The 17,871-nt window shown below is 57.6% G+C and overlaps 2 protein-coding genes across 8 annotated transcripts in view; one reads left to right on the plus strand and one right to left on the minus strand.

Moving 5' to 3' along the window:
* The window catches only part of PNCK (pregnancy up-regulated nonubiquitous CaM kinase), a 21,371-nt gene extending 15,167 nt beyond the window's left edge, over nt 1-6,204 (minus strand). For 3 of the 6 annotated variants that reach the window (XM_081125225.1, XM_081125221.1, XM_081125227.1), the window contains exon 1: nt 5,890-6,030. In XM_081125225.1, coding sequence (XP_080981351.1) covers nt 5,890-5,929 — 40 coding nt within the window. In that variant the 5' untranslated portion in view covers nt 5,930-6,030. Of the gene's footprint in view, nt 1-5,889; nt 6,031-6,133 lie in introns of those variants that run through there. The other 3 variants (XM_081125226.1, XM_081125228.1, XM_081125229.1) reach the window with 2 other exon arrangements.
* On the plus strand, nt 5,103-14,577 carry SLC6A8 (solute carrier family 6 member 8). Of its 2 annotated transcripts, XR_013997977.1 has the most exons (14): nt 5,671-6,003; nt 7,630-7,761; nt 8,770-9,019; nt 9,519-9,651; nt 10,625-10,759; nt 10,843-10,946; nt 11,038-11,162; nt 11,743-11,855; nt 11,937-12,074; nt 12,154-12,256; nt 12,349-12,449; nt 12,525-12,695; nt 13,042-13,418; nt 14,304-14,570. XR_013997977.1 is itself a non-coding variant. In XM_081125219.1 (13 exons), the coding sequence occupies exons 1-13, from the start codon at nt 5,742-5,744 to the stop codon at nt 13,180-13,182; spliced, it is 1,908 nt and encodes a 635-aa protein (XP_080981345.1). In that variant the 5' UTR covers nt 5,103-5,741; the 3' UTR covers nt 13,183-14,577. The 2 variants fall into 2 exon arrangements, 1 of the variants encoding a protein (XP_080981345.1); XM_081125219.1 differs by having other exon boundaries at nt 5,103-6,003; nt 13,042-14,577.
* Nucleotides 14,578-17,871: the final 3,294 nt, after the last annotated feature.

Raw genomic sequence — 17,871 nt, forward strand, 5'->3', positions numbered from 1 at the left:
GGATACGTGACTTTCTGCATATGTCAAAACCCAAAGAACTGTACAGAAGAAAGAGCGAATCTATGCTAATATGCAAAATTAAAAATAATATTTCAGGAGGTTGGGGGATGCCAGGAAGGAATGCAGACTATAACCAAAGAATCTATGTGTATTACAAATGTACAAAAGCATCTCCCTGAAGGGGGTCAGGGAAAAGGGGCTGATCTAAGTCCCTTTGGAAATGAGTGGAGTCTAAGACCTAAGGCACAAGGAACCGCTTGTGAACACTGCACTCTAGCTGACAACGCTGTTCCCAATGGGGTACGGGTTAGCAATTCTTAAACCACTCTACATTTGCACTGGAATTAGACAATTAAGTAAATGGAAGGCAGATGGTGGGAGCCAGGCTTCTCACTGTTGAAGTGGGAAGAGACAAACAAACAAGGGGAGGCACTAGAATGATCCATGTGGTGATGGATCAGAGTTGAAGACATCAGTATGAACTTATGTTTACCATAATATAGATACAGATGCATATAGATATATGCATCTGTATCTATATATTATGTATGCATATGTTTATAGATATGTGTATCACATAGGTTAGTTTACACATAAATTTCTTTGTTCTATCAGCTGAGAGGGCCTATAAGCAGTGATACTCCAGCAACAATGAGCACACTAGAGCCCAACCTTGGTTTCTAACACCATTCTCCAATAAAGGGCTCCTTGGAAAAATGGCCGATTCTAGGGCTGGGGCAAAAAAATAGACAATATGATCCTGGAGCACCCTGTAGTGCCAGAAAGGAAAGAAGTGTTCTCTCTCTCTCTCTTGCACTCTCTCTCTCGCTCTCTCTCTCTCTCTCTCACACACACACACACACACACACACACGTGACAGGGGTATGAGAAAGGGACACAGGAGTCAACTGAAAGAGCCCCAAGCTCCCATTGGCTGATGCTGGAAAGATTTGAGCAACAAAATAAATAGAGTAGAACTGGATTATAACCAAAAGTATAAAATAAATATCCAGTTAAAAATAAATGATTAAATAATAAATAGGGGGAAAGAGACAAGCTCTGTGCAGATAATTCCAAATAATTTGTGTAGAGACTTGCCCAACCCCCAAGGGGGAGCATAACCCCATTCTCAAGTGTGGGCTGTGCATTTTGGTCCAAAGAGGACAGGGTGCAAAGGGGGGAAATTACACTGAAAGTGGAGACACCAGATGAACAAACGCAACCTCAGCCAGGTGACCAAGGTTGATGTGGACAGAGGCTTAGTCATGTTGACAGCATGAAGCCTTACTAGGATGTGACGGGAAGGGTGCTTCACCTCTGCGGTCCTCCTCTCAATAGCCATGTCCCCGTCTACTCAGGGCAGAAACAGCAGACAAACTCCGAACAGCAGTTCCCCATCTGAGAGGATAGTCACAGCCAAGAGGAGCCTAAGGAGACACGACTAATGCAGTGTGGGATCCTGGGACAGAAAAAGGACATGAGGGGAAAGCCAAGGAACTCTGAATAAGACTACAGACTTGAGTTCATCATAAGGTACAATACTATTGATTATTGTGACAAATGCACTGCACCAAAACAGAATGCTAGGAGTGCGTGTGTGGGAACTCTCACTGCTATCTCTGCCATTTGTCTGTACATCTAAAGCTATTCAGAAATAAAAAGTTTATTTAAAACATAAAAACAAATTTATAAATCCTTTCAGGGGTCTGTGTGGATAAGCACAGCTGGTGAACAAGGAGTGCTGTGCAGGAGTGGGGGTCAGGTTGCCCCCTCCTAGACCCCAGGCCCAGTGGGCGGCCTGGCGCCATCCTCCCCTCACCAGCTGTTGGAAGTACAAAGCCTTTCAAGGTGGACTCCAGCCTTCCCTCTGTTGCCAGCTAATTCTAACTGCAAAGCTCCTTGTGCAGGCAGCCTGCAGCAGAGGAGGCGCCCCCACCCTCCAGCTGCCCAGGTCCTCCTGGGGTTAACCCATTGCCCCAGGGCAGGATGCCCTCCCACCCAGCCCACTCCATGGTCCACGGGGGGGGGGGGGGGGGGACACTGTAGCCCCAGTCTCGGTGGGTACTGGGTCCAATTCCCAGACCTCCCTGGACAATGGGAGCCCTCCTTCCAGTGCTCCCCTCCTCCCCTCCCCCTCTTCCTGGGCTCCTACTCCACCTTCACCCCCACTGGTTGCCCACCATGCTGCTGCCTGGGGAACACTTTGCTTCTCACCCAGTACACAGCCCACACTTGAACACAGGGGGTTACACTCCCCCTTAGAGGTTGGGCAACTATTTACAGGTATCTCACCCTCTCCTGCACATGCTCTGGAACCAGTGCCACAGGACCATGAACACAAGGACATGACAGGACAGGCAGAGGCTTAGATGGGGCTGGCAGGGACAGCTTCCTGGCCCTTAGCTGGGGTCCTGGGGCATCCGCCCCACTCCTCTCCAGCAGCTGCTGGGGGTGGGTGGCAAGGTACACCTTACCCAAGCACTGAGAACACGCCAAGATCCAGAGGGCTGGAAATCCCTCTGTCTTCGTTCCACTCAGGTGCCCAGCACGCCACGGAAAGTGCCCCAGGAACGCTGCAGCTTGGATGCTCCCACAGGCTATGGGGGTCAGCACACCAGAAGCCAGCATTATGGCCCCAAGCTCCCACTTGGGGAAACTCTGGCCTAATCATCCAGTCCAAGAGGATCGGTTCTTGAACTTCAAGCACCAAACAAGCCCAGCTGCACTGGCTGGGCACGGGTCAGAAGGCTCCCTGACTTTCCTCTCTAGCCTCCTGTAACAGGTGGTAGTTGAGCTGAGTCCTACAGGATCAGAAGGAGGTCAGCAAAGAAGAGGTGCCCCAGGAAGTGGGCCTTGGCAAGGGCCAAGGGCAGGGAGAGCAGCTTGGGAGGCGGCTGCTCTTCAGTGCTGGGGAGCCCAAAGGCCAGCTGGTGCCTAATCTTGCAGCCTTGGAGAGGAATTGAGCTTGATCTCCAGTGCAAAAAGCCCAAAAAAAAAGAGCAGATGGTGAGGGACTGGTCAGATTTGTGATGCTATGAGAAGTGTGCAGTGCATGGGCCTCAAGGAGGATGCCACTGTGTAGTCCAAGAGGGCCAGGGGAGTGGTGTCCTGCTTGAGGAAGACTGGGAGAAGGGGAGGGGGAACGGTGTGGCCCTGTCTGCTCTGGCAGCCTGTTGCACCGCCCCCCAGATGAGGAGGCCCCTGCTCCAACATCTGAAGACACCCTTTGAAAGCAGCTGTCCTTGGAGCAGTGGGAGCCTCCACCACAGGAGTCCCAGAGCTCACACAAGCCATCGTCAGCAGCCACTCTGGCCTAGCCACCTCCCTCTCAGCCTCTGACCCCAAGGAGGCAACTGCAGCCACGTTCCTGCCACTAGCCTTGGAACCTGCCTCCCCTCCCAGGAGAGTGGTTGAGGGCCTCACCCTTGGCTCCTTGGGTCCTTCTCGGGCTCCCTTCGCCTTGCTCTTTTCACCCCATGCCCTCACCCTCCCGGAAGCTGTGGCCACTTCCCCAAAGCACCATCAGCTCGCCCATGTCCTTCTCCAGTCACTGCTTTCTCTCTCTACCAAGCTCCTTGGACAAGCGTGATCTTGAGTCACCTGCCCACAGACACATCTTCACTTCCCCCTGCTTCTTCGTGCGCTGTCTGGCCTCTGCCCTCGCCTCTTCATTGAAGCAACCCTCACCCAGGGGGCCAGCTCTCCCGGCCATCTAAGGGTAAGGTACTTCTTTATCGCCCCTTTGACTCCAAACCAGCTTCAGTTCTAGGCTGGGCCAGAGAAGACTCAAGTTAGGGTCTTCTGATGAGCAGTGCGACCCTACCAGCTCAAGGGTCTCCAAGCCCTCCTCAATCCCACCCATCTCCCCCATAAGCCACTTGAGGCTCCTCCAGCCAGCCTAGGTGGAGATGCTGCCCCTCCCTCACCTAGCAGGTTCAATCTGGCTCCAACCGGAACTGCTTTTCTTCTTAAAGCCACTGGATGGCCGAGGGTTTAGCTTAACAGGATGAGCCATCTGGGGACTGCAGCAAGCCTGGGACTTGGGCCGGCGGTGGGGAGGGAGGGGCACACTTCACGTACCGGTCCAGGACAATGATCCCTTCCTCCTCTCCCCCCATGACTGCTCTTGGCCCTGGAAAACTCCAAACAGGCTGCTCAGCTGCCAGTGGAGAGGCAGCTGAACAACCTTGTTCTTCCTGGGGAGTCCTGGAGGTCCTGGGGAAAGGAGTGTCAAGAGTGGGGAGCTGGGACCTCCCAGCTGAGGCCTTTGAGGAAGGGTCTGTACACCCACTAGGCACTAGGGGGCAGTCTTACCCGATTTCTACCTGAGTCTCCAGCAGTTCTGGCAGGGATGGGGGCAGCAGGGGTCCCTATCACTCCCCCACCTTGGTGACAAAATGTAGCCTTGCACCTCAGCCAGAAGGGCTCCCCTCTGTCCCCTTAAAAGGCTCATAGAGACTTGTCACACCAAACGCTGGGACCCTGAACTCCAGCTTCCAGGGCTGCACCCCTTGGGAAGGACAGAATGCCAGGAAGAGGCAGGGTGGTACCTGTGGCAAAACCCCACAGCACACCTGAAGGCAGACATCCCCACCCCCGGCCTTTCCCTTGTGGCCAGCTGGGCCCAGCCCTTCAGGTGGCTGAAGCATCCTGCACCCTCTCTGGTGCCCAACACTGCCCCTGCCCCCAGATGGGAGTCAGGGAGGGACCAGAGATGAGACAGACTGGAAGGGGGAGGAGAAGGAGAAACGGGGATAAGGATGGCTGGAAGGCAGCCAGGGAAGCGGCTCTTCTAGAACCGGGAAGGACAGGTTAGGAGTGGCAATCTGGGCAGGGGTAGGCCAAGGTGAACCTGGGGACAGGGGCAGACTGGCCTCTGGGGAGGAGGTGCTGACGGGGGCCTCAGGTAGCAGCCATCCTGTGCTTCCCGCTGGAGCGCCGTCTCCTCCTCCGGAGGAGGGCGGGAGGAGGTGGGCGGAGTGACGGGGAAGGCGGGAGGGAGGGGCGGGGGAGGGGGAGGGGGAGCAGCCCGGTCGTGGGGGGTGGGGCGACAGTGACATCACCCGGGAGTCTGTTCTTAAGCAGCAGCCGGTCAGGGTGAGGAGGAGAGGAACGGTAGGAGCGCGGTGGCGAGTCGCTGAACCTACCTCGGCCGGGAGAGCGGCTGGAGCCGCCGCCGCCGGGAAGGAGGGGCGAGGGCGCCCCGGGCGCCACTGACGCCTGAGCAGGAGCCGCCTGAGCAGAAGCCGCGGGCGAGCCAGGCAGTCGTACGGGCCCGGGCCGGGGCGGGGGGCGCGGGCCGCAAGCCCATGCTCCGGCCACCGCTTGCAGACAGCGGGCGCCCGATGCCGCCCACGCCCCGTTAGGCTGAGCCTCGGGCCGGGCGAACCGCCGCCGCCGCCGGAATCGCGCGCGGGCAGAAGCCTCGGGAGTCGCCGCCGGCTCCCGAACCGCGGGCAGGAGCCTCGGGAGCCGCCGCCGCCGCCCGGCCGGGCCCCGCCGCCGCCCGCGCGCCCCCGGGCCCCCGACACACATGAGATTCTTCAGGCTCACTTTCAAGTGCTTCGTGGACTGCTTCTGACCTCGCCGCCCGTTCGCCCCGCACCCCACCCGCCGCCCGCCCGCCCGCCGCCCCGACTCCGGCCCGGCCGCCCCTGGCCGGCCCGCGCCTTCGGGGCCCCCAAGCCGCCGGTGCCCCCCGCCACCCGTCCCCCGGCCCGGCCGCGCCACCCGCTGGGACCATGGCGAAGAAGAACGCTGAGAACGGCATCTACAGCGTGTCCGGAGACGACAAGAAGGGCCCGCTGATCGCGCCCGTGCCCGACGGGGCCCCAGCCAAGGGCGATGGCCCCGCGGGCCTGGGGGCGCCTAGCGGCCGCCTAGCCGTACCTCCGCGCGAGACCTGGACGCGCCAGATGGACTTCATCATGTCGTGCGTGGGCTTCGCCGTGGGCCTGGGCAACGTGTGGCGCTTCCCCTACCTGTGCTACAAGAACGGCGGAGGTGAGCGCCCCCGCTCCTCCGCGCAATGGACCCTCCCCCGCCCGCCACCCGCCCCATCGGGGCACCCGGTCGAAGTCCAGGGAGTGGGGAAGGCCCCCTGGGCAGTCGGGGGCCAGGGGTCGCCCCTCGCCTGCTGTTGCCGCTCCGTGGCCCAGCCTGGCAGCGTCCACCCCCAGGCTAGTCATGTGCCTGGCAGTGTGTGGGGGGAGGGCGCCGGCGAGCCTCTGGCCCAAGCCCCGGGGCTGCCCCCTTGTACTCCTGGAGCTCTGGGATTGGCCACTGAGGTGGGAAGGAGAGGCCTGCCCCCTGGGGGGGCGCCCAGAGGTGAGGAGCCCTGGCTGCCTCCGCTGGTCAGGCACACAAGTGGCACATTGTGTGGGCCCCCCACGTGTGCACACACGAACACACACACACACAATGGGCCACTCTGTCCCTCCCCCTCCCATCTCTTCCCCTCCCTTCCCTTCCCCTCTCTTCTCTTCCCCTCTCTCCTCTGCCCTCCCCTCTCCACCCTCCCCTCTAGCCTGGGCCTGGAACACTGGGTGCCTGAGCCAGGCATGGGAAGCCTTCGGCCTGGGCTGCTTGGCGCCCCGCCGCTGGACACACTGCATGCACACCCCATGCCTGCTTGCCCGCCCCAGCCCAGCTTAGCAACAGAGATGGGCACACATGTCCAACGACTGCAAAGCAGCACGGGGCTTGGTGGAAAGCCACCGTGACTGAGTGATGGGTGGGAAACTGAGGCCCAGGGTGAAGGCCTTTGCCCAAGGTCACACACAAGAAGGATGCTGGGACCAAGAGCCAGGCAAGCTGCAGTGAAGACCGATTTCTGAGTAGTGGAGAGAGCTGGGCCAGGGGCAAGGGTATAAAGCTGGTGGAGTGGAGAGTGCACAGAGGCTACTGGGGCCCAGATCCCCCAACCCCCCATTCCTGACCTGTGGTCTCTGACCCTGCTCTGCATGCTGCCTCCAGAGCCAGGTGGCCTCTCCCACAATGTCTCCCTCTGTACTTGCTCACTGACATTTTCAGACACACACACACACACATAGACACCCACTGGCAGAGGACTGCCACCCACTCACCCTCTTCCCTGGACCTTTCCACTTGTAGGCCAGTATGTGAATACAGGGAAGGCAAGGGCTCCCTGCCCTCGCCCAAATCAGGAAGGCCCCCAGGCCTGAGCACCAGCCATGGTGCACGTACACACATGCACGCACATGCCCTCACCGCCTTTTCTTCCTGTACTGCCTGGCAAATAAGGAACTGTGACACGAGGGATGGCTTGTGTATGCAAGCACATGTGTCCTCTATACCCATTAGGTCACCCTAGATAATCATGGAGGCAGAAGCCTTGTGGGCTTAAGGCTCCCACTTTAGGGAGCTGGGCCACAGTTCCCACTCAATACTCCAACCCCCCACCCCCAGGGCTGTTCACCCGGGGCCTCTGAGTCAGTGGCCACCCCCTGCACTGATTCACCCAGTGGGAAGTTATGATGGGGCTGGGGTAGAGCCCAGAGCTGGGGCTTCACCCAGCCTCCCACGCCCTCTGAAAGCTGGAGTGGCCACAAGCCTACACGGCCTGGTTGTGGAGTTTGGGTCAAGTCCCTGGTCTGTGCCTTCCCTCAGGCGTGTTCCTTATTCCCTACATCCTGATCGCCCTGGTCGGAGGAATCCCCATTTTCTTCTTGGAGATCTCATTGGGCCAATTCATGAAGGCCGGCAGCATCAACGTCTGGAACATCTGCCCCCTATTCAAAGGTGAGCATCCCTGGGCCAGCCCCTCTCTGCCCTCTCCCTCAGCACTCTTTCCCTTTTCCACTGCTGGGGCAAGGCTGGCACCCACTTGAGAAATCTCATCCTGCCTGAGCACTAGGCCTGCAGCCCGTTGATGGCCCCCCAAGTCATGAGGGGGAAGCTGGAGACCATGCAGACCACTCTGACTTTGGGCAGGGTAGGGCTAGAGGGGGGATTGGGCCTCTCTACCAGGGTGAGGATGCCCAGGCCCAGCAGGCTCACTGGGGCTGAGTGGAGGGTGGCTGGATGCAAGAGACAATGGTGGGAGAAGCTGCCCAGGGCCAGCTCTCCCAAGGCCAGAGGGCCAGGCTAAGGAGCTTGGATGGGAGCCACTGAAAGTTCAGGGTCTGAATGCAAGAACCAATAATGGCAAAGGTCACCTTAGAGCCCCTTCTGTGTGTGGCATTGTTCCCCATCGTCTCTCAAGGCCCTAGGAGGTAGGTTTTACTGTTACTGTCCAGAGGAGGCTGAGACACAGAGGGGAAGTGACTAGCTGAGATTGCCCACTGAGAGGGTGACCATCTCCCACACTGCCCCAGGTCACCAGAAAGCCCCCCATGCTGCTGAGAACTGGAGGCCACTGGGGGGCCAGTTGGAGGCTTGGCCCTCCTTCAACTGCCATGGTGACAGTGAGGTCCAAGAGAACGGGCAGGTGTGTGAGGCTAGGGAATCAACAGGACTTAATGCTCAGATAGGGGCAGGATGGGAGGGGCTCTGCTTTGGGTCTGGGGAGGATGCAGGTGAGGCCAGGAGCAGGGGCTGATTTTTGGCCAGGGACAGATTGGAGAGTTAGCCCAGCATTGGGACACTTGTACAAGGGATAGTCTATGGGGCTCGGTCTGGAACACAACAGAGGACCTAACGGGATGGATGGTGGGGAGGGGGAAGACAGCAGATGCAGGGAGCGGAATGTTAGGGGAGTGGTGGGAAGCTGGCCAGAGAGATCCTGCATAGAAACTGCTCTCCTCCTAGGCCTGGGCTATGCCTCCATGGTGATTGTCTTCTACTGCAACACCTACTACATCATGGTGCTGGCCTGGGGCTTCTACTACCTGGTGAAGTCCTTCACCACCACTCTGCCCTGGGCCACGTGCGGCCATACCTGGAACACTCCTGACTGCGTGGAGATCTTCCACCACGAAGACTGTGCCAATGCCAGCCTGGCCAACCTCACATGTGACCAGCTTGCTGACCGCCGGTCCCCTGTCATCGAGTTCTGGGAGTGAGTCAGGCGCCTCTGGACCAGGCCCAGCCTGTGCTTCTCTCTCAGCTCCACATGTGGCCCCTGGCCCAAGTCTGCATGGGTTGGGTGGGGCCCAGCCCTGGGGGGATTCCCAGCAGGAGTCACTCCTGGGCCCTGCCTGCCCTCGGGGGACCTCCCCAGCCCAGTCCTTAGGGGAGCTAGGATGGATGGGCCTTGCTCCTTCAGCACCATTTCTTACTCCAGGCGCTATCACTCAGTCATACCTACCAGCCTGGGGGAGGAGGAACTACCACTATGCATGCTGGGGGTAGCCACTAGCCCCACCACCTTTGTCCAGGGGCTCCCGGGCTCTAGGCATACACACTGTGATGTCTCCAGGTGACAGGCTTGAGCCTGGGCCCAACCCAGGCGCTCAGGAGGGGCCAGACAAGAGCTGCAGGAGGAGCACCACCCCTGGGACAACTCCCAGTAGTTTTGCCCTCTGCTCATTCAGCCTTCATGTGTTCTCCCTCCCCAGGAAGAAAGTCTTGCGGCTCTCCACAGGGCTGGAGGTGCCAGGGGACCTCAACTGGGAGGTGACCCTGTGTCTGCTGGCCTGCTGGGTGCTGGTCTACTTCTGTGTCTGGAAGGGGGTCAAGTCAACAGGAAAGGTACAGCTGGAGGTGGGCAGGGCTGGGGGGAATCTCTGCCAGGAACCACTGTTGCAACAGGAGGTGACTGGGTTAGGGCCAGGACCCGGACCTGAAGAGGGGGCAGGTACTTCAATCCAGGCCACTTGATCCCCACCCTATGGCTTCGTAGTCCTCCCCACCCTCCAAATCCAGGTCTAACAGCCTTCCTTCTGGTTGGAGAGGCCCAGGCAGCAGCTGCCCCTCCCCTGTGTTGGGCATTCCCGCCCCCTCCCCTCCTTCAACATTCCTCTCTATTCCTCACTCACCATCTGAGTCTGCTTGGACAGTCTGGGTGGACCTGCTCTATGGCTCTCTCTCGCATGTCTGTCCTGGCCCAGAGTGGAGTCTAGACACATGCTCGCCCCAGAAGCTCTCTGTCAGGTTCAGGAGACAAATGTGTGAACAGACCCATAATAAGACAGTGTTCTGAGGGCTGTGGGACATGGCCAGGTCCCTGGAAGGCTGGCTCACTCCCCAGCAGGGTCTGAAGAGCAGCCGCTTCCCGAGCTGGCGGTCCCACTTGGATGGAAGGCAGAGGCCTTTGCCGTCTGTCTCACTCTTGCCTGTCTCTGGCTGGCCTACTTCTAATCCCAGCTACCAAGGACCCCGCCTCTCTGCAGATGACGACCGGGAGTCAGGGACACAGGACACATAGAACCTGCCTCCAGGCTGCTGTCCCATTCTCTGCCCGGGGAGGGCCCTGCCTCTCCCCTTCCTCTGCAGCTGACTTGTGCTTGCTATGGGGCTGCTAATGCCCCAGCCAAGCACCTGGCTGCCTTTGGAAGGAGAAATGGCTCTGAGGAGTTTAAGGGGAGGCTGCTGGCTGGCCTCATGCCTTACCTCTGAACACACTGTCCACTGGCGGGGGACCGTAGCCTGCCCTGCTCATGCTGGGGGCTTCTAAGAGGGTGGTGGGTGCTGCAGGGCCCCTCTGAGCAACTTGGCCCCCCAGATTGTGTACTTCACTGCTACGTTCCCCTACGTGGTCCTTGTTGTGCTGCTGGTACGTGGAGTGCTGCTGCCTGGCGCCTTGGATGGCATCATCTACTATCTCAAGCCTGACTGGTCAAAGCTGGGGTCCCCTCAGGTGAGGTGGAGGTAGTGGGAGGTAGACTAGGGGGCCAGCCCAACAGGGCCCCTCACATCTACTCTTTCCTGGTCCATGTCCAGGTATGGATAGATGCTGGGACCCAGATTTTCTTCTCATATGCCATTGGCCTAGGGGCCCTCACAGCCCTCGGCAGCTACAATCGCTTCAACAACAATTGCTACAAGTATGGACCCCTGCCCTGCTCCCCTGCCCTGCCTGCCCATGGGCAGCAAGCAAGCAGCCTAACCAGCCCCTGGGGTCTCCTGTGCTCCCAGGGACGCCATCATCCTTGCGCTTATCAACAGCGGGACCAGCTTCTTCGCTGGCTTCGTGGTCTTCTCCATCCTAGGCTTCATGGCCACAGAGCAGGGCGTGCACATCTCCAAGGTGGCAGAGTCAGGTAAAGACCCCTGGGCCCCAGCCTGGCATCCAGAACAACTGCTACTCTCCTAACATACCATGTACATGAAAGCACATACAAATTGACCTTCTGAGAAATGAAAAAAAATTCAAACTCAACTTGTCACTGCTCTGGGCCAGAGACAGGCCTGGATGAGCAACTGCAAGGCACAGCTGCTCCAGCTAGCTTAGAAGCTGAAGCCTTGTGGGCCGGGCCACCTGGGAGCTTGAGCCCCAGGCCATCCACCCCCAGAGGCCTTGGGATATGGCCTCATATTTGCCAGTGTTGCAGAGGGAAAGGAAGGCCTTTAAGGCGTCAATGGTGACCAGAAGTCCAAACCAGACACCCCACTCCTATGGGCAGAGATATGTTGAGGACTTGCAGGAGCCTTCCAGCCCCTGGTATGGCACACCCACACAGGGCTTGAGCCACTTAAAAGTGCCTTGATATGAGAGGAAAGGCCCTTGGTCACAGGGTGTTATGGCATCTACGGTTCTGGTATCAGGGAGTAGGGGTGGGGGACAGGAAGTGGGCATAGGCCACCGGTGTCCACATCCTGCTCCTTTCCCCCTCTAATTAGGGCCTGGCCTGGCGTTCATTGCTTACCCCCGGGCAGTCACGCTGATGCCCGTGGCCCCACTCTGGGCTGCCCTGTTCTTCTTTATGCTGCTGCTGCTGGGCCTTGACAGTCAGGTTTGCAAGGGGTACAGGACAGAGGGGGCTGGAAGGGGGTGGCAGGTGGGCAAGGGACGTGGCCTGAGCACCTGGCCACAGTTTGTAGGTGTGGAAGGCTTCATCACAGGCCTGCTGGACCTCCTCCCGGCCTCCTACTACTTCCGTTTCCAAAGGGAGATCTCCGTGGCCCTCTGTTGTGCTCTCTGCTTTGTCATCGACCTCTCCATGGTGACTGATGTGAGTGGGGGCAGGGTAAGGGCTGGCTCTGGCCCCTGGCTGCCACTTGGCACCTGCCCTGACCTGGCTCTGTCCCCAGGGTGGGATGTATGTCTTCCAGCTGTTTGACTACTACTCAGCCAGTGGCACGACCCTGCTCTGGCAGGCCTTCTGGGAGTGCGTGGTGGTCGCCTGGGTATATGGTAGGTCTGGGCCAAGGGGTAAGTGGGGCTGCAGAGTGGAGCTGGGGTGGTGGGTCTCCAGCTCTAGCCCTCCTGCCTCACCCTCACCCCAGGAGCTGACCGCTTCATGGACGACGTGGCCTGCATGATTGGGTACCGGCCGTGCCCCTGGATGAAATGGTGCTGGTCCTTCTTCACCCCGCTGGTCTGCATGGTAAGGGTCAGGAAGGCTGGACTGGGTAGGGCGGGGCACCTCGGACCACTGGCTGATTGCAGATTCTTTCCACAGGGCATCTTTATCTTCAATGCTGTGTACTCCGAGCCACTGGTCTACAACAACACCTATGTGTACCCGTGGTGGGGCGAGGCCATGGGCTGGGGCCTCGCGCTCTCCTCCATGCTGTGTGTGCCCCTCCACTTGCTGGGCCGCCTCCTCACGGCCAAGGGGACCATAGCTGAGGTCAGTTCCTTGACACCGCCCCTCCCTTATGTTGGGTCAAAGCCTTACCTCCAGGCTGTCCATTCCTCCTACCAGGATGGGTGATTGTACCAGAAACCTCCAGGCCAGCTGAATGAAAGGAAAGCTGGCCATCCAGAGTCATGGCAGGGGGAGGAGAGGCCTGTCCCTAACCTCCATTCTCACAGCCACATAACCCTGTCTCCCTGGTACAGGGATTAGGTCCTGGTCAGTGTCCTGGGAGGAGCAGTCCTGGGCCCTGAGTTGGTGCCAGGTGGTGGTAGTGGAAGGAGGCCAAGGACAAGCAGGTGCCCCTCCCAGGGGCTCACCATGTCCCTTTCTCTTGCAGCGCTGGCAGCACCTGACACAGCCTGTCTGGGGCCTCCACCATTTGGAGTATAGAGCTCAGGACTTGGAGGTCAGGGGCCTGACCACCCTGACCCCAGTGGCCGAGAGCAGCAAGGTTGTGGTGGTAGAGAGCGTCATGTGACAGGGCCGGCTCCTAGTGCCAGCTCTCCGTCTTGTAGCCATAGCAGCCCCTGCTTTAGCGCCCCCAACCCCTCCAGGGGGCTTGCCTTTCCCTGACACTTTTGGGGTCTGCCTGGGGGGGGAGGGGAGGAAGCACCATGAGTGCTTATAACTAAAATAACTTTTTCCATTTTTAATAAAATGCCAAAAATACCACAACCCACCAAAAATAGATGCCTCCCCCCACCAACCAAGCTGGTGCCCACGCTGCTTCCCAGGCCCTGCCCAGCCTGCCCTTCCTAGTGCCCGCTGCTTCTCCAGGCTCTGCCCAACACACCCTGCCCTCCCCCTAGTGCCTGCTGCCTCTCCAGGCTCTGCCCAACACACCCTTGGGTGGCTCCTCACCCCAGAGGCAGCTTGGGGAACAAGAGAACAGGAGAGGGGAGGAAGGGGAGGGAGGGGCAGTGGAACCAAGGTGAGTATTTTAACTGGGCTAGACCCCTTTCCCCATCCCTAATCTAGAAGCTTAGAGAGCCAGCCAGCAATGGAATCTTCTGGTTCCTGCGCCAATTGCCACCAATATCAACTGTGTGAGCTTGTGTACGAGTGCATGTGTGCGTGAGTATGTAGGGCATATATAGATCTCTATCTCTTAGCAAAAGGTGAATACCAGGTGTAAACTGTGCCTGTGGGCAAATGAGGCTTGTATTTTGCACATTTTATAAAAACTTGAGGAGAGATTTCTGCTTGTATATTTCTAAAGAGAAAACAGCTCCGAGGTCCCTCTCCTTGCCACTCCCAGTCCCTTTGAGCCCCTCCTTATTCCTCTGCCCCAGCCAAGGAGTGTGAATTTATAGATCTAATTTTCATAGGCAAAACAAGAGCTTCAGGCTGTCGAGTGTGGGAGTCTGTTGTGTGGGTATGCATGTGTAGTCCCCGGCCCCAGACTGAGGTGGAAAAGTGCATGGTAGGGGCCTCCAGGGGTGTCTCCACACTGCCCCTCTGCCCACAAGTCATGGGGTTAAGTAGGTATGGTGTTCTGTCCCAGGGATCTGGGGCTGCTCACCTGGCATGCTCAAGCTTACCCACGTCCTGCCCCCCGGGCTGGGCAGACCACAGGGATCTGAGGTGGGCACCAGCCAGGGAAGGGATCATCCAGGCTTGGCTCCCACCTGCAAGCTTAAAGCTGATACACTTTTCATGTCTCAAGTCTTCCATGTAGCAGCTTTACCTAACCTACATCTGTGTCATATCTAATCCAAGGACAGCCAAGCGGACCCTAGAAAGACTTCCCCCACACCCTGACATCAGCTGGAGGGGAGGGACTAGGCAAGGGCGGGGGGCCAGCGGGGACATTCTTACTGTGCTAAAAGCCACTGCAAACATAGCAATAAAAACATGTCATTTTCCAAAGCTGGCTCCTGTTCCACCTCTGCTTGTCTGGGGGAAGGGGGTGGGACTGGAAGTACAGGGGAGGCCTCCTCACCTCAAGTTATTTCCTTGGGGAAGTATTTGTTCTGTGGGGTCTCCATACATACCTGACAGTGTTTCAGGAACTGGGAATAGAGCAGGAAAAGAAGCTGGCAGAAAGCCTTTTCCCCAGGGAGCTGACATACTTGGGGAGAAAGGATAACAGTATGCTAAAGAGGAACACACTAAGCAGGGCAAGTGAGTGTGAGGTCATGGAAGGTGGGTGGGAAGTCACGGGTGCAGATTTTCCAAAGGTTGCCCAAATGCCACACTAAACAGATGACTTTCCAAGATGTAGGCAGCAAGAGGCAGGCGAGGTGGAGAGGTGAGGTTGCAGCAGAGCCCGGGGAAGGTGGAGGTCACTGGGACCAGGGCACCAGCAGTGCAGGGGAGAAGTCTGGATTAGAGACCAGTTTGCAAGGTGGAAACAATAGGGCTTGTGGACCGCTGGGATGCAGGGTTGACAGAGTAGTCAGGAAGGCCTCAAGAGATTGAGCGTGAGCACCACAAAGGGTGGCATTGCCAGGCCCCATGCCAGGGAGACGACAAGGTTTGAAGGGGATGGTGGTGTCATCTGAGTGGAGACTAGATGGCAGCTGGAAAAGAAGCCTGGAGTTCTGGGAAGAGTCTGAACTGAAGAGAACCTAGGAAGTTCTCAGCACATAAAGACGGCCCTGAAAGCCCTGAGCCTGGATGAGCTCAGCAAGGGCAGAGAAGAGTGGGTATAGAGGGAGCAGCAGCCCATGCACTGAGCCCTGGAACACTCAGAGGTGTCAGAGAAGGGGAATAGGCAGTGGAGACAGGAGGGGTGGTCAGCAGGTGGGACAAATCCCAAGAGTACAGAGCTAATCCCGGAATGTGTCTGAGGAACATGCCCCCCCCACCGTAGGTCAGGTAGGAGAGAGTGTGCTTGGCTGTCAGGTGCTGCTGATGGTCAAGGGAGAGGGGGCCTGAGAATGCTGGCTGGGTTTGACGACAAGATCATGGAGACCTGGACCAGAGAGGTTTGGGTTGGGGGGCTGTGCAAAAGCCTGAATGGAGTGGGATTAAGAAAGAAGGGGGCTGGAAACAACCCAAGTGTCCAGTGACAGAGGAATAGATGAACAAAATGTGGACTATTCATACAGTGGAATATTATTCAGCCTGAAAAAGGAAAATTTTACACTTGCTACAACATTGATGAACCTTGAGGACATTATACTAAGTGGAAGAAGTCAGAAACAAAAAGACAAACACTGTATGATTCCATTCTATGAGGCCCCTGGAGGAGTTAAGATTCATAGAAATGGAGAGTGGGCTGGTTTGTGCCAGGGGCTAGAGGAGTATGGGTAAGTGCTTAATGGAGGCACAGTTTCAGTTTTGCAAGATGAAAAGTTCTGGGAATGGATGGCAGTGACACACAACAATGTCCTTGACACTACTGAACTGTAATCTTAAAAATGATTAAAAAGGAAGTTTTAGGTTACATATATTTTACCACAACTTAAAAGAAGGGGTGGTAAAAAACTGGACACAATGGCTCCATTCAAGTCCTTGTGGGCAGGACCTCAAGCACAAGAGGCTTCAGCCTTATGTGAGAGCAGAGCGCTCTCTATCCAGTGTCACGGGAGGAAGGGCAGGATAAGGCATGAGCACAGGGGATGGCCAGGGGAGGCAGGCCTGGGGTGAAGGTCAAGGTTTAGGAGCCTGGTGCTCACTCTGGATGCCAGCCTAGGCAAAAGGGATAGCCCCTCAGAGAAAAGTGAGTTTGCTCCTCTCTAGGCTCTTAATATACCAAGGCGTGGTCCCCTTAATGAAGAGGGGCTTTAGCCCCAAGTATACAACCAGGGCAGGCTCTGACTTGTGATGTTGCTATCAGCCATGCTCTGATGGTCACAAGAACCTGGATGGGAGGCAGTTCCCCACAGAGCCTGTGCTGGCATGTGGGGAGGCACCTCCCCAGCAGACCAGCCCCTGTAGGATGCCTGACAACCTGCTCTTCCAACCCAACCCATGTCCCACCCTTCTCTTAAAGGCTTCTCACACTACAAACCCTCAGCTCTCACCACGCCTGCAACTTCCAGAACCCTGAGTGCTGTCAGCTCCTAAATCTCCAGCCTGGCTCTCTTGGGGTAATAAAGCCCCTCATTATACCAAGCCCTGCCCCCTGGCAATTCCCTCCTACTAGTTTAAAAGAGCCTGGCGTCACCCTTACACCCACTCCACTCCCCACCCCAGGTTCACATCAACTCCTTAATTTCTCCACTCTCCAACAGTGGCCATGCCTTGCTCCAGATCTTTGTCACCTCTTGCCAAATGGCCTCTAAGCCACCTGCTATACCACCAGACTCAGAAAACATTGACATCACAAAAAGAGAACCTGACAGAGGTAGGACTGCTTGGCTGGGGCCAGGAGAGCTGTAGGCAAGCACCATTTACTCAGGTAGCTGCCCCCTGAGGTAGGAACTTACAACACAGGGACAGGCAATCTAAGTGAGAGACAGAGAGGAAATAGATCGGCCACGGGGCCAGCCAGACAGGGATGCTGGGGTACAGTTCTGCTCAGAGAGTAAGGTTATTGGAGGAAAATAACTCAGGATCACCCAGAGGGGCCGGTTTCTGCAGCTGGGCCTCGCTTTCCACCTCTAAGAGTCTGTCACCCCCAGCTAGGCAGCCGCCTCCTCTCTGCCCAGCCCAAAGCCTGATGCCAAGGGGGCTCAGAGGCCTCCTGGGACTGGCCAGGGAAGAACCCAAAGCCACACTGGACTCTGGCCTCTAAAAGTTTGCAGGGTGAATTCAGAAGGCTGTGGTCGTCAGGGGACACTTCCTGGAAAAGCGAGACCAGCCTTCAACCTTGGCATAGCAACCAGAAGGTGTTAGCTAGGGGCCCCGCCCCAGGAGGCACCACCCAGGGAGAGGTGGGAAGAGGCGGCCACTGGAAAAGGCGGCCACCAGCCCAGGCCTGGCAGGGGCAGGAGGAGGGGAGCACAAGGCTGGTCATCAGCACAACCATCCTCCAGGAACCCCCCAATTCCAAAAGAATACACCCTCCACCAGCTCCCCAGGTCCCACGCCCCTCGCCCAGTCCTCGGGCCGGCAGCCCTAGGCACCCCTGCCCTAGCCTCAGGCTGACCCTAAGTACTAGGCCCTGCTTGGCAGGGGATGCTGAGGGGCAGTGAGCTATAAGAGCAGACTCTCCAAGCAGACAGCACACCTAACATGTTCTCAGAGCTGCACCTGACCAATCTAGAGCCCCTCCCCA

This window comes from Miniopterus schreibersii (assembly GCF_964146895.1).
Source record: "Miniopterus schreibersii genome assembly, chromosome: X".
Lineage (NCBI taxonomy): Eukaryota > Metazoa > Chordata > Mammalia > Chiroptera > Miniopteridae > Miniopterus > Miniopterus schreibersii.

Bases quoted from the DNA above. Each gene is read 5' to 3' on its own strand.
- SLC6A8 (XM_081125219.1), top strand. From the start codon at position 5,742: ATGGCGAAGAAGAACGCTGAGAACGGCATCTACAGCGTGTCCGGAGAC. The intron at 12,075-12,153 runs GTGAGTGGGGGC...CTCTGTCCCCAG, and splicing joins ACCTCTCCATGGTGACTGAT to GGTGGGATGTATGTCTTCCA. The intron at 12,257-12,348 runs GTAGGTCTGGGC...CCCTCACCCCAG, and splicing joins GGTGGTCGCCTGGGTATATG to GAGCTGACCGCTTCATGGAC.